Genomic DNA, 16,126 nt, shown 5'->3' with positions numbered 1-16,126 from the left:
TATTCCAAAAGAGAGGAGGACTCAGGCCCTACTGCGCCCCTTTAAATCCGCGCCTGTTCATCAGGGATCATCTCTGGTCAGCTGTACTCTGGAGTTGTTTAATCAGGGCATTCAAATTAAATTTGTGATTTCATCACTGTATCAGAAAGTACACAAGTAATTGTAAACAAAGAGCGCAAGTGTTCTTGTCAATGTTTCCTCTGCAATACTTTATCAGTAAGGCCTTCAGTGATACGAGAGCTTAAGTCACATTGATCTTGTGAATCATTTTATCTTGTATTGTGTCGCCATTAAACATAACTTCTGTAAGTGGACCTGCGTTATTATACGGTAAATCAGTGGCGCCAATTTTTGGAAAACATTGGGTGGGCTCGAACACTTTAGTTTTTAGTTAAAATAAAATAACAAATCTCATAAATAATAATAATAATAATAATAATAATAATAATAATAATAATAATAATAATAGCAAACAAATTATTGAGTGGGCCCATATAAGTTGGCACCACTGCGGCAAATACTGAATTTGTTTTTACGGACATACAATTATTAAGTTTACACAATTTTATACAACAGTTTTTTTTATTATTTTCCAGAAGAAACTCAAAACAATCGAAAATTTAAAAAAAAAAAAAAAAAAAAAAAACATAGTCCAAAAAATGCAAATTTGAGATATTAAGCATATCGTGAGTGTATTGTAGTGGCCATCTACTGAATTAGTTGTTAAGGGGGAAAAAACACCACAGACCTATGTTATAGGCAGGATTCGGCCTAGGGACACAACGTAACCAGTATGAGGTTTAGAGTACACGGAGTATAAATGACGTCATGATCTGTGTGGAGGATTGATGCAACAGCACAGGTGGGTCCGTAATGTGCATTACCGTTGTGTGTAGGCCTATTGCTGCTTGGCTGCGGTACGTGTAACAGGCTTCGGCGTAGGGACACCTGATTGAAGGTTACAACTCACGTTAATACTTAAATGGTAGACATTTATTGTCTACACTAGGAATGTACTGTATATACTGCATCTGTACAGAGTGAAATATATTTTGTGTCGTACTATGACGGACTGTTTACATGTTGAGACACGTAGTAACGGCGCGCTCCATCTCTCACTCCACTCGGCCAACACAACACTATCGACCGTGCGTTCTGAACTTCATGCGCTTCTGTGCCCAGAACCGAAGCCTGGTTATAGGAGTGGAATTTTTCAGTGGTTTTCTTAAAACAACCATAGTCCAAATAATTTTTTTTTTTTTTTGTAAAAACAGACATTATCCAGCCAGGACGATGGTAACATTTACAAATGCCCCATTCATATTACCTTGAAACATTTATTCATAAAATTTTAAACTGTAGTAGTTTCGCAGCACTGCTTCTTACGTATGCGGCAAAAGCCACCTCAGAGGAAAATGCTTTGGCGCTTGAATTATTGTATTAGTTGTGGAGTCATCTTTAGGTGCAGAAATAACGCCATGGAAGAAACGTAAGCAACGAAAGGAGAAGAACCAGGATATAATAAAGAAAATTAAAGGAGAACAGAGTATTTTTTTTCTTAAAACAACCATTGTCCACAGTTACTTACATTTACATATGTATTTCTATAAGCCAATTTAAGTTATAAATGTACTTCAGTTTTCCCAAGATTCCATAACATCTTAAGAAATGACATGATGAATTTCATACTTGAAGTGTCAACAACACTCATGCCAGATAGTTTTTTGTTTCTCCTGAAAATTTATGTTTTTGGACTATGGTTGTTTTTTTTAAACTTTAATTACGACAGTCACAGGATGAATACTGAATCCGTTTTCAGACATTTGTGTTAAAATGGCTGAAATTCAAGAAAATATGAAGGGAAAAGTCATTAAAATAAACTACGTACATACTGGCAGAATGTTGAAACTAGACTTTTTTTGCAAAGCGTAGACCAGTTCCGAATGAAAGAATGCCTCGAGCTTTCAAAATAAGCTCTTACATTTTTTTATAATATTTGCAATTTTTATTTATGCAACAAGTGGATATCTTGATGATTATGGCATGAGTGAATGTTTGTCGCATTCACTATCGTTCGTGCGACAATTTTCACGAGTGTCATAATAAGATTATCCACAAAAAAATAGGGTAAAACTCTTTATAAATTGTAGGAAATAATCTATGAAAGAAATTCGGGATCCATAGCTGACAAATTGTCTTCATATGTTCGTATCGATTAGTTTCGCCTGGCATTGGCATTGAGTAAAGAGAAATGGATGACCTGGCAGGTTATGTTACAAATGTTTCTTTATTTTGTTAATATAGTTTCTCTGAACCACAGAACTGTTTTATGTGATATTACAAAAGTGATACAAAATGCTTAAAGATTGGAAATAAATGATACATTACCTTGTGTCCTGCATTTCATTTCTTGTTACACGGCGTGTAGAAGATAGACGAGTTGCATTCATCCCGATCCAAGCGTTCCGGTATTACCTCATATAGCGAATACGTCATTGCTATTATCGGCAAGCGTGCCATAATAATCCGATTATGAACGATATTTGATGTAGTAACAACCTGTCTATAATGCTAGGATGGCATAAAATAAATTCACCATCTATGATTATTGATTAGTTTATTACCATCAACACAAAAACGAGGAATTTCCGTGAACTTGGAAATAATATCATTGGAAAAGTCATCGAATACGGAGTCCAAAGTAGAGAAGATACTTTCTGGAAAACAGGCATGTTTATCACATTAATTATTTTCTACTTTATTACTGAATTTATATATATTTTTATGTTCAACGTTGTTTATGTTTCTAAACACAAAATAAAAATATGTTGATAAGCATTTCTTTTTTTTTTTTACTTTGTAATCATCTCGCGACACTCCTTAGCTACACGACTTCTCAGGGAGATGCGACCCACACTTTGGGAACAATTGCATAGTAGGAACGAAATGTTGAAATAGGTATTAATTTCTTTATTTTTAATTGCAGTATATACCTTTTATTTAAAGCAAGTAAATCTTTTTGCGGAATTACTCTGCTTGTACGAAAGCACTCAGTCTATCTCTATTTCGTCACGTAGCGCAAGAAGTCTATGATTCATGAAGAAACTGGGAAAACCCAGTAACGAAATTGTGTGTATTTATTTACAAATACTTCACAATGTTGCCACGAAGATTTCTTTAGTAGTAATATTTCCTTGAATTCTTTGAATTTCTATTTTTAGTTTATTTTGATGTTACAAGTAGACTACTTATTTGAAGAAAGAATGCACTTGATTTCTGTCTTTTACTTTTAATTTCAAGGACCCAATAATTATTATTAGACAACAATAAGAGAATTATTCAATGCCATTTTAAACTATAGAGTTCCATTATAAATCCTTAATAATGGGCTAATAATAACATAATTGAGAAAGTTAGAGAAAACTTAAGTAGCCTACTTAAGGAAAATTTGCCATACAGCCATTTATTGTATTGTATTGTATTTATTAACATTCCATGGTATTCATACATTGCTTTACAGCTAGAATATGAAACAAGTCAAGAAACTTAATACTATTGTAAAGTCTTAATTTAAAGTCACAGTCTAGATGAAATATATACAGACGAGATTATAATCTACTAGTAGGCCTACAACACATAGTTTTATTATCAATGTCTTGAATTCACCTACAGAATAGAAAGCGTGAGAAATTAGGAACTTCTTTAATTTGGCCCTAAATAATCTTATGTTTTGAGTTTCATTTTTATATCGATAGGGAGGCTATTAAAAATTTTTACTGCCATATAACGCACTCCTTTTTGATAGCACGATAGACTTGCCGATGGAGTATGAAAGTCATTTTTTGACGTCTATTTATGCTATGAACTGTTGAATTAGTTACAAAGTTTTCACGATTATATACGAGGAAGATTATTAATGAAAAGATATACTGACAAGCCATGGGCATTATTTGTAGTTTTTTGAAAATAGTCCTACACGATTCCCTAGATTTGGCACCTACTATTATTCTAATTACTCTTTTTTGTAATAGAAATATACTGTTACTACCTGTGGAATTTCCCCAGAATATTATTCCAAAACTCATTACCGAGTGGAAGTATGCAAAGTATATTGTTTTTAAAGTATTGGTATTTACTATCTTTTGCATAGATCTAATAGCAAAACAAGCTGAATTTAGTTTGGGGGCAATTTCTTTAATATGATTATTCCAATTTAACACATTATCGATTTTTAAGCCAAGAAATTTTGTTAAACCAATTTTTACCAAAAGTTCCGCAGACTAAATAAAATAATCTTTGTCGCAGTGGTGATGCAAATAAGACGAAGACCATGGACATAGGAAGAAAAATAAAGACGGTAAACTTGCGAATTCTAAATGAGGCAGTAGAGCATGTGGACAGCTTCAAATACTTGGGGTGTACTATAAGCAGTAGCATGAGCTGTTGCTAAGAATTCAAAAGGAGGATAGCAGTGGCCAAGGAAGCTTTTAATAGAAAAAGAAGAACTAAGGAAGAGACTAGTGAAGTGCTTTGTATGGAGTGTGGCATTATATGGGGCAGAAAAATGAACATTACTACGAAGTGAAGAGAAGCGAATAGAAACATTTGAAATGCGGATATGGAGAAGAATGAACGTATGAAGTGGACAGAGAGAATAAGAAATGAAGCTCTGTTGGAAAAGGAATTGGCTGGGTCACTGGCTGAAAAGAAACTGCCTACTGAAGGATGCACTGGAAGGAATGGTGAACGGGAGAAGAGTTCGGGCAGAAGAAGATATCAGATGATAGACGACATTAAGATATGTGGATCATATGCTGAGACCAAAAGGAAGGCAGAAAATAGGAAACATTGGAGAAAGATGGGTTTGCAGTGAAAGACCTGCCCTTGGACAGAACACAATGAATGAATGACAATGGTGAGAAATCGTGAATTGGCTGGGTCATTCCATTACAGCAACATTAAATAAAAATACGTTAAATTGCAAGTCTCATTGTCTAATCTTCACATGTACGCTACCGCAAGAATTACAATATGTTCTGTTTTCAAGTTGAGCGTACACTGCATGTTCAGTTCAAAGTGTGTCATGGCTCGCTGTATGCCATCATGTGGCTAGCCGATGAGCCTAGAGAATTCATTCTTCCTACACTTCCGCAGAGGCGCATTACCTATGTGCCAGAGAAGTTGCCTGGTAAGTACGGCGTTCATTCTGAAGAATACTTACCGATATGTACGGTAACGCCAGTAGTGGCAGGAATGTGAACTGTTTGGAAACACGTACTTTGGTGAGTTTTTTTCTTACTGTCGGGATATGTGGAGAGGGTTAAGACGATTACTTACGTATTTGTTGACATTAACTTCGACGGTCAACATGGACACGGAGCATTTGATTTGTACTGTGGAATTTGCCGTACGCAACCGATGATAACAAATACCCTGCGTACGACTTGCCCGCGCAAAACACAGTTTGAAAGAGGTTATGGTAGCACACAGACCGTACAGGCCGCCATCTGTTGCTACGATGCGACGTTCAAGTTATACCGTACACGTCTCAAGTTCAGATTGAACGCCTTGATTAATAGGCAACTTCTCTGACATAAAAGCTGAAACTGGCTTCAAATCGCTGACTCACAACAGTGACGTCATGACACACTTTGAAATGGACACCCAGTAGTAACAATAAGGGTACCTGTATCTTCCTGAAAAATAATGACAGTAAATTCCAAGTATGAGCTCATATATTCACGGCGTCTAACGTGGTGTGAGAGTTTTTTTTTTATTTTCACCGTGTCGCATATACATAAAAATGAAAATTCTCGAAGCTTTTGTGGAAATTAACACACGTAACCTATAACAAGGGAGATTTTACAAGTAATTACAGTCCTTTAAGAAAGGGTCTTGCGCCATAGCTGATCGCAGTAGCGGCCGGTGATCGAAATCCTCGGTGAGGCCAGATGCAACTAGTTCAAGTGCCTCCGATAGGAAATGTTTATTTATGATATTAATTATTATTGTTATTATATTATTAATATCATTATTACTGTATTATTATTATTACTATTATTAGTCTATTCTTATTACTATCAAGAAAAATAATAATTTCACTCACCAAATAAGCTGTTATGCTGTGAGTTTCAGTGATTGTTTCAGTGTGATGAAGCAACCCATATTATGTGTTGAAATTCCGCTTTCTTTCTTTTCTTTTTATTTTTTTCCTTTGACAGCAACAAACAAGGCCAAGAGAAGTTTATTTTGCCTCACATTACCACATAACCATTTATGTTGCCCATACCAGGATGCAATAGAAACTTGCGTTTTAAGATTATGTGTCAGAAAAATTATCAGCGATGTCGTAGGTAGTCTCTCTCTTTATTTAAAACTTCCTTTCTTTCAGTATTATTTCTTCTCGAAAAAGGACACTCTAACAATGAATTAACTACACCAGCATTATTTCTCTCATTTGTTTCTGTTTATATTTTCCCGAAATACATAACAACATTAGCCCAGATTCACTATACTGTACTACGAAGTACAATAGTAGACCACCCTCGCTTATGTCATAAACTGAGACATAAGGGGAGAGAATCGAGTGGGTCTCTGCCTGCCAAAAAGCTGGAATTTTGTTATTTATGGCCTAGTTAGGAAAACAAGTCACCACTGCTATTCCCACCCTACTCTACCCTTGAAGCCGGCCCATGGATGGGAGGAGTGAAACCTGACCAGGCCAGACGAATTGTGCCTCAGCTACAACGTTTTAAGCGTAAACTCAAAGCCCGCGAAAGGACATGAAATGCATTAAGCCAGACCCGGCAGGAACGATTCAGGCCTCAGGAACAAATTTTACTGCAAAACAGGTCTATATACATCACAAGCCAGACCCGGCACGAGCGATCCCTTCCTCAGGAACAAATTTTACTGCAAAACAGTTCTATATACATCAAAGTTTTCAAATGCTTCTACAGTGATATATGCTTCATACAAATAACTAACACAAAATTTGATTTCAGTTAAGCCAAGTGACTGAGGCCCGGCCTCACTTGCCTCAGTGAATCAGCCGCCACTGAGCTGATGTGGTATAAGTAGTGACGGCGCCAGGATTTCACAGTTGGGGGGTGTGGAAGGGGTGCTGTACAGGGCTTACCAAAACTCGATGGCAAAATTTCAGGAATGGATTCCTCATATACAGAGAAAACGAAAGTTGTACGAGTGCGGAAATACATAATTACAGAGTAGGCCTACCCTATCAAACTTATAGTTGGAGCGCTCTGTTCACGTATCAGACGAAAAGTTCATGTTACTGCTTATAGTACACCCCAAGTACAGTATATGAAGAATTCCCAAGTTTACCGTTTTTATTTTTCTTCCTATGTCCATGGTCTTCGTCTTATTTGCATTTATCTTCATCTCATACTGCTCACAGTAGAGGTTGATTTATGTTTAATACTAATACATTCTGAGTAAATTAACTTTGTGATCAGGGCCGGTTTTAGTAGGTGCGCAGTGCGTGCGAGCAAGCAGGCGGCCGAAAGAATAAATGTAATATATAATTTTAAAATAACTGTTAATAATTTAGTGTTATACGAATTTTACAAAGACAAAACGTGAACTAATGTGCGCTAATTTGATATCAATTATTTCTGATTCCATTGCTGACGGAACAATAAATAAATATTTATATTTAGCGGATTTGGTTCACATTTTAATTTACTTTAAAAACAGAATGTTATGAAATGTGCATAGTTTGAATATTCACCCAACAATCAAGTTTCTTGTCGATTGTTTTTAACGTTTCCAGCCACTGCATACAATTCGTTAGAACTTCATAGTGAGCAGTGTGAAGTGGAACTTTCTGATTAAGAATAAAATAAAACAGATACGTATTTAGTGTTTTCATTGATTTCTAAACTTATTTATTTTCATTTCATTTGTGTTCAGCGTAGATAACAACTAAACTACGGAGGAATCTGCACAGAAAACCTTAAGATAAGTTTGCGTCATTACAACGTTTTATTTAATTCATTATAAAGCAGTATAAGAAAATTATTATTATTATTATTATTATTATTATTATTATTATTATTATTATTATTATTATTATTATCAGTTGAGTTTTCACAAGGAATGTGAAACTAGATCCGGAAAGAACGTTCGCGAGAACATCGTCATGCTGCGACTGCGAAATTTTCCTTTAAAATTATTGTAAAATCGAGCTTTGCGGTCACTTAGACAATCAAAGAACCCGGAATGATAATGTGAAGTTTATATTAAAAATGTAAATTGTCAAAATGTACAAAATGTTAAACGGACGTTTCACAATAAAGTCGGAACTCAAACTAACGAATGGGTGAATACCGCTCCTTTAAAGTCGACAATTCACAATATTTAAAGCATCTGAATTGCAGAACTGTCAAAATAACCTTCTCAATTATTGAGACATCTCAATTATTATATGTTTGACGAGTTAAATTTCATATTGTGTTGGCTTCATTTTATTACAAGATCGGCACTAGGCGGTAGGTGTCTCTATAATAAAGTTCTTCTTCTTCTTCTTCTTCTTCTTCTTCTTCTTCTTCTTCGTGTTTTAGGATAAATCCTGTATTTTCCAACTTTGCTGTCTTAATCCGACGTTGGTGTCCAACTTTCCTATAATAAAGTTATCATTGTTATAATTCGAACGTGCCACAGCACCAAGCACAGGGATTATATTGAAGGAGAGGTAGGAGGACTATGCATTACGTCGATGTAGATTTTGTTACTCTGACAGTGAAAAATTAGAGAAAGGTAAACGATTATGGATTAAAAAAAATACTCGAATCTAAACGTTATTTTTCAAAAAGTTCAAGGAGTCTACACTACACTATGCTGCGATAAATTATTTGCCTTTAGAGTTAAAGAAAACAACATGATAATTTGTTATTGTTCTATTTAAAAAAGGTAACCGGGGAAAAAAAGACACTGCTCCACACCTGAATGTAGACGATGTATAGGGTTGCCAGATGTACGGTTTTACTCGCAACAATACGGTTTTAGCTCTTTTTATTCCGCGTACGGTACGAGTCTTGAACCGTACGCCAAATTAAATGTTCTGTTTTAATATTTCAAATCTCGCGCGCAGTACCTACGTGATATTTGCAGTGTGGTTGGTGGGGGTGTAGTAGTATGTATGACAGTACCAGAAAAATTGGTGTGTTTTATAGATTAAACTGGTGCACAAAGCCGAAAAATATTATATTTGTAATAAAGTTCTTGCTAAGCTTTTCCCCATTTACGGGGATTATTTTCAGTAATGACTACAAAATGGAAGGATGGAAAGAACAGAATACTGCAAAATGTTATAAAAAGATGAACTTTTTGTATAATTCAACAATAATGAAAACTATAGTGAATTTTACAAGAAGATTTTGTTATATAAATAAATAGTTAAAATTTAAATACGACATATTGAAGTGGAAATACAGGTTAAATATGTGACATAATAAATAATTACAATAGGTACCGGTATAATATAATGCATAAATCATAATAAGATTAATTGTATTAATTAATATGTAGGCCTAATACATTGGTTGGGTCACTGACTGAGAAGAAACTGTCTACTGAAGGGTGCACTGGAAGAAATGGGAAAAGGAGAAAAGTTCGGGGCAGAAGAAAATATATTATGATAGGTAAACGATATTAAGACACAGTATATGGATCATATGCGGAGACTAAGAGGAAGGCAGAAAATAGGAAAGATTGGAGAATGCTGGGTTTGCAGTGAAAGACCTGCATTTGGGCAGAATACCTACTATGAATGAATTAACTCTCTTCTTATACACTCAACGTTTTTTTTTTTTTTCGAAGAAGCCGAATGGGAATGAAACTTCCTATTTCCCATCTCAAAATCTGACAACCCAACGATGTACGCTGTCAATTTGATCCGCATATTACTCATACAAGGCATATAAAACCAATAGGATGTCGAAAAATAAACTGCGAAAAAGAAGATGAAGGCATACGAAGAAGAAGGCATAATAATGCCGCAACAAATTACGGCCTACACATCAATGCGAGAGTACATTAGCCATCTGCAGGCGCGGAAGGATACAAATCAGTTTACGTCACGGAAAGTACAGAGAATTTCGAGGTCACCGGGGAAGTACCGCTGGTGAATGTGAGAAAGAGAGGGGGTTTTGTTGCGTGTGGGTAAGTAAAGGAATTGCGTTTAGTTTATTGTCAACGTTAAACGTGTGAAAGAGTGATAGTGGAAGAAGACGTATTAAAACATTGTCTTTGGTGGAAGTATTGATATCTAGTGTTATTATTAAGCTTGAATTTGGGAAAGCACAATGTCAGCGTCAGCAACTACTCTTTTTAATTGTGGAATCATAATTAATCCTCCATCTTCTTATGATTGTGATAGATTAGGTATTTATTTAACATGCAGTTTGAGCCATATATTTTGTTTGCAAATAAGAACATAGATGTTACATCCGGGTATTTGTTTATGATATAATCATCAGGAACATAACCTCAAATATTACAATATTTCAGCATGAAAATAAGTTTCTTGATAGTGTTCATATTGGATTTTAAGTCTGTTGTTTATTGACTAGTTTAGAACTTTATAGAATTTGTGGTTTGATAATGCTATTCTAACTGTAACATTATGTATTTTGTATCTCTTAGGAATGATGAATTCTGCTCCAAGTCCAGGTGCATTTTCACAGAGTTCGGTGGATTCACATGATTCATCGAGCAATATGTCAGCACCCTCACCGATGTCAGTGACACTGTCGCCACAAACATATCAGAATTTTTTGGTCCTCAGTCCGGAACAAGTTGGTGTTGGTGGGTGTCAGTGTGTGATGTGATGTTTTTTTTGTGTTGTTTGGTATAAACATTAGATAATTTCTATTAAAATGTGAAAGACTCAATATCTTAGCAATGAGAGCTCAGGTTAGGTTAGCAACCGTTAGGGCTAAACTAGCGCTGAGGTAGTTCCCTTCATATTCCGCTTTTGCACCTTGCATATAAGTACGAATCTGCGACAGGTTAGGTTTGGTTAGTTTAGGCTTTTATTATGCCTCGTATATACGATCAACTGCATCTTCACAAAAAAAAAATAATAATACAAATGGCTTTCAGAGAACCCGGAGGTTCATTGTCGCCCTCACAAGTCTGCCTATTCTGAGCAAGATTCGTCCAGTCCCTACCATCATGTCCCATCTCCCTCAAATACATTTTCATATTATCCTCCCATCTTCGTCTCAGCCTCCTCAAAGGTCTTTTTCCTTTCAGGTCTCTCAACTAACACACTATATGCATTTCATGATTCACCCATATATGCTACAATAATAATAATAATAATAATAATAATAATAATAATAATAATAGTAATGATAATAATGTTAAGCCTGTCAATACTGTAGTAGTAGTAGTAGTAGTAATAATAATAATCAGTGGCGTATACTGGTTAAAGGGTTTGGGCTACCGCTGACCCTATTATTACACAAAATATATCTAACAATTACTTTAATTTTAATTACTATGGTAAAACTAATAATACAAAATTATTACATTATGTTATATTATAAACTTTTTCTTTTGTAATTTCCTTGGGCTACCGCCAGTAGCCCCGGTAGCCCGCAAAATACGCCCCTGTTGATAATAATAATAATAATAATAATAATAATAATAATAATAATAAAGAGCCTATGCTACAAATAAAACTTTGATTACGCTAGCCTGCAGTAGATCTGTGTTGCAGAGAGTGTTCCAAAGACTTTCCTTCTCTCTCCATCCAGAAAATAAAGAAGAGAGTGAAAACTACTAATGATATCAATATTTGGAGAAATTATATAAGCTTATCGTGCTAGTTTTAAAATCAAGTTACAGATGTTTGAATTAAATACAATTGAGTCAACAAATTATGCTGTCCATTAAAATATTTCATTAAGAATGTTTATAGTTACTTTGTTACAATTTTTTATTAAAGTGAATATCTAAAATTGTTGACTAAGTGTGTATTAAAAATTAATACTTTTTGTTTTTCTGTTGAAGTAAGTTTATTTATAACTGTGACAGACTTTTAGCGAGTATGGATTGTGACTTTTTTCCATTTTATATTTTCAGGTTTACCATATCTGCGAATTATAGAGCAGCCAGTAGAAAAATTCCGCTTCAGGTACAAATCTGAAATGATGGGTACTCATGGAAGTATTCTTGGACGCAGTTCTGATAAGAACAGAAAGAAAACATATCCTACAGTTGAGGTGAGTCTTTTGTATAATAAATAAATATATTATTAAACACTAGAGTATTACAGGTTCTGTAAATGACAGAAAAAGACGACAAAAGTGCCGTGTTCTTACGGAAGAAAAACTGGATGAAATTGATGCGGTATTAGAGCGTAACCAACACAAGTCTCTGAGACGTTTAGCACAGTAGACAGGGATTTCTAAAGCATCTGCAGGAGTGGCAACAAAAATTATTGAAATTAAAACCGTATAGAAAAATTCTATCATGTTATGAATTATAACCCTAAGATTACAATCGCAGTCTTAATTTTTGTAATTAGGTGTTAGAAAAAGTAAATAATGAAGAACTTTATCCCTGATCGATTTTTTTATGATGAGGCTTGAGTTCATCTGCATGCCCACGTGACATCACAGAATGACAGATAATAATAATAATCCGTGGCGCTACAGCCCGTGAAGGGCCTAGACCGACCAGCTGGCTGCTGGCCTCACGCCCACATGTCGAAGCAAAGGTGGACGATCATTCAACCAGAATGGAGGTATCGTGTGGTTAGCATGATGATCCCCCCAGCTGTTATAGCTGGCATTCGCAACTGGATTTCGCTACCTATCGTAGCTCCTCAAGTGTATCACGATGCTGGGTGGGCACCGGTCCCATACACTGGCCGAAATTTCATGAGAAAATTTCTTCCCCCATGAGGACTCGAACCAGCGTGCATTCCGTAACGTGAGTCCTAGGCAGGATGCCTTAGACCGCGATGCCATGGCACAGGACCAGAATGACAGATATTGATAATTAATCAGAGAACCAGATATTGTGCATGAAGCTCCATTGTAAGTTTTAATGAGTTACATTGCGCGAGTGCGCTTGCCATCTCAGCAGCAGAAACAGTACAGTCCTAAAGGTACGAACAAAGGTGCTTCATAAAAATCCAAGTTGCGAGAGAAAAAAACATGTAACTCAGTTTCATGTTGAAGTTTGCCGATAAGCTATTAATGTTTGACTATAATTATATGTGTACAAAACCGCCTTTGCTTATCATAAAATAAATAAATTTTCATTAACGTTTTCGATACTTGTGTATCATCTTCAGATGTGAAATGTTAGATTAATATGATGAAAACCTTGCCTATTAGATGGAACTTAATGTGGTAATTGGATGAAACGTCTTAACAACACGCATTTTAATAAAATATAAACATGTTAGTGACAAAACGACACTGCGCTTTAGTTCAACGTCAAACATCAAGATCAACAGAAACTGCCCTATTCAACGAACTTTAAATCGGCAAATCCAGCCAACATATGTTCAACGTGATTATAATTTTTCAAAGTGATTTTACAAAGTGTTCACATTCAATGACTACGCTAATAGTGGTTACAATTCTTAAACAGTTTAATTTTTATATATTTTAGATCATATCACATGACTTGCAGTGATTTAAATCGGCAAATACGGCCAACACATGTTCAAAGTGATTTGAACTTTTAAAGTGTTTATACAAAGTGTTCACATTTCAATAACTACGCTAATAGTGGTTACAATTCTTAAACAGTTTTATTTTATATTTTAGATCATATCATATGACTCGCAGTGATTTAACCTAACATAGCATGTATATCATAGATCAACCTAAGTTAAGTCCAAGCAATCACACTAATATGACCCGAAAATTACCACATTAAGTTCCATCTAATAGGCAAGGTTTTCATCATATTAATCTAACATTTCACATCTGAAGATGATACACAAGTATCGAAAACGTTAATGAAAATTTATTTATTTTATGATAAGCAAAGGCGGTTTTGTACACATATAATTATAGTCAAATGTAACTCAGTGCTTTAGGTTATTGCAAGAAGCCTGTGGAAGAGAAGTCCTACCACACTGAACTATTGCAAATTGGTGGAAGTGAGGCATTCACTTTCAGTCAAGAGTTGACATCCAAAGAGCTTCAGATTGATCAGTGAGAGAGATATCCAAAAATGCTACTGCAGATGGAGTCCACCGTCTTCCAAGAATTTGGCAACAAATTATTGACATGACAGGAGACTATATTTGAAGTAGGCCTATGTAATGTCAAAAGTAACCTAAATAAATTTAGTGTGAAACAGTAAACTATGTTGCCATTACTTTTCGAATGCCCTAGTACATTCCCTTAATGAATATCTTTTTACCATTGCCATACAACAACTGACAGAATGAACGACCTATACTCAGTCATAGCCAAATGAACACTGTTACTGTCAAATGCATACATCCTCTCCTAGTGGCGATGTGTGGGAACCTATCAGATAAGCAGCTGACCAATTTCTCAATCTAGATGGCTCAGACATACTGTATTATTTCTAGGTACACCACCAAACTTATTTATTTTAAGTTAATGGTTATAAGAGAATAAGGAAAATTAGAGTGTGTAATGAATGACATATACCTCCTCTCTTCTGATATTTAGTCGTATTTTTCGTGGCTAAACTTTTTATCATCAAACATGGAGTAACTGTTTACCAAACGACATACTCTTTTCTATGTAACTTCTTTCGTTTTTGTTTATAATAAAGGTTCAAGATAAACTATGTATCAATACTCTTTAGTATGTGTATGTAAAATAGACATTTTGGAATTAGAAGGTTACTGGCAAGAAAAAAAGACCTTTGAGAAGACTACCAAAAGTGGCAAAGACAGGTCTTTTAAGGGTATATATATATGTGAACGACCACAAATATTATCAGAAAATGCAGGTTCTAAATTTCTAAAATTTTGTAAAGAAATGAACTCACAATTGGACAAAAATTACGAGGTACCACAACAAGACTTATTAGAACTTAAATATCTGATAAAAGTATAAAATGGTTACTAATAATATTTTTTTAGAATTCATTTTTACTTTAAATTAAATTTTCCAAAATTTGAAAATTTTCACACATATTATTTCATAACTCCACAACTATTAGAGATAGAATTCTAAAATTTTATACACTGATTTAACATGCATAGAATACAGTAATGCCCTTTTCTTTGAAAATAGAAAAAATTAAGTCACAAAACATGTAAGTTTTAATACATTTTATATAGGACAAAAAAAATCAATTGTATTAAAATAAACAACTCTACATGTCTGAGAGTAGTCTACTTTTCAGAAATAAGTGTTTATTACATGCAGGAAAAATATTAAAGATGTCAGAGAGACTGTAACTACAGAATTCCCCCCCCCCCCTACACTGATAAAACAGGTTTGAAAAATATTATTAGTAACCTTTGTTATACTTTTATCAGATATATTTTAAGTTCTAATAAGTCTTGTTGTGGTACCTTGTAATTTTTGTCCAATTGTGAGTTCATTTTCTTATAAAATTTTAGAAATTTAGAGCCTATATTTTCTGATAATATTTGTGGTCGTTCACGTACATATACCCTTAAGGTCTAGTTTGTGATTGATTCTTATTCTTATTATTATTATTATTATTATTATTATTATTATTATTATTATTATTATTATTATTATTATTATTATTATTATTATTATGCTGAACTGTTATTGTTTCCAGGCTGTTGTACATCACAATAAATATTAATGAATAAATAAACAAATAGGCTAAATAAAAATTATTATTATTGGTGGTAGTAGTAGTACCAGTAGAAATATCAGAAACATGCATATTTGTAAGAAAGGAAGAAAATATAGCTATAAATCAGAATTACCTGCCAACATATGAAAAATTTAGCTAATATTTCTTTTGACACCTTTGTGTTAGAAGTCCCGAAGCTAAAATTATATTGAACCACAGACTTGATGACTTTGAAACAAATTGACAATATTTGATAATTTTGTTCTATGTTAGCCAACTTTTCAGAGTTATGCTGCAGTGTTGAAACAGTAACAGTAAG

The 16,126-nt window shown here is 34.4% G+C and overlaps 1 protein-coding gene and 1 long non-coding RNA gene across 4 annotated transcripts in view; one reads left to right on the top strand and one right to left on the bottom strand.

The window, feature by feature from the left end:
• Positions 1-3,479: 3,479 nt before the first annotated feature.
• The window catches only part of LOC138701759 (uncharacterized), a 33,846-nt gene continuing 21,199 nt past the window's right edge, over positions 3,480-16,126 (bottom strand). Inside the window, exon 3 of the long non-coding RNA XR_011332683.1 lies at positions 3,480-8,640. This is a non-coding gene — a long non-coding RNA (uncharacterized lncRNA). The remainder of the gene's footprint in view (positions 8,641-16,126) is intronic.
• LOC138701757 (nuclear factor NF-kappa-B p110 subunit-like) overlaps positions 10,076-16,126 on the top strand; it is a 116,192-nt gene continuing 110,141 nt past the window's right edge. For 2 of the 3 annotated variants that reach the window (XR_011332682.1, XM_069828984.1), the window contains exons 1-3: positions 10,201-10,404; positions 10,666-10,827; positions 12,112-12,251. Coding sequence is in view for 2 of the 3 variants with exons in the window: in XM_069828984.1 (XP_069685085.1) it covers positions 10,326-10,404; positions 10,666-10,827; positions 12,112-12,251 (381 nt within the window). In the remaining variant the exon portion in view is untranslated. The other variant, XM_069828985.1, reaches the window with a different exon arrangement.

The sequence above is a fragment of the Periplaneta americana genome, chromosome 6 (genome assembly GCF_040183065.1).
Source record: "Periplaneta americana isolate PAMFEO1 chromosome 6, P.americana_PAMFEO1_priV1, whole genome shotgun sequence".
NCBI lineage: Eukaryota > Metazoa > Arthropoda > Insecta > Blattodea > Blattidae > Periplaneta > Periplaneta americana.
This window is presented reverse-complemented; position numbering and strand designations above follow the sequence as displayed.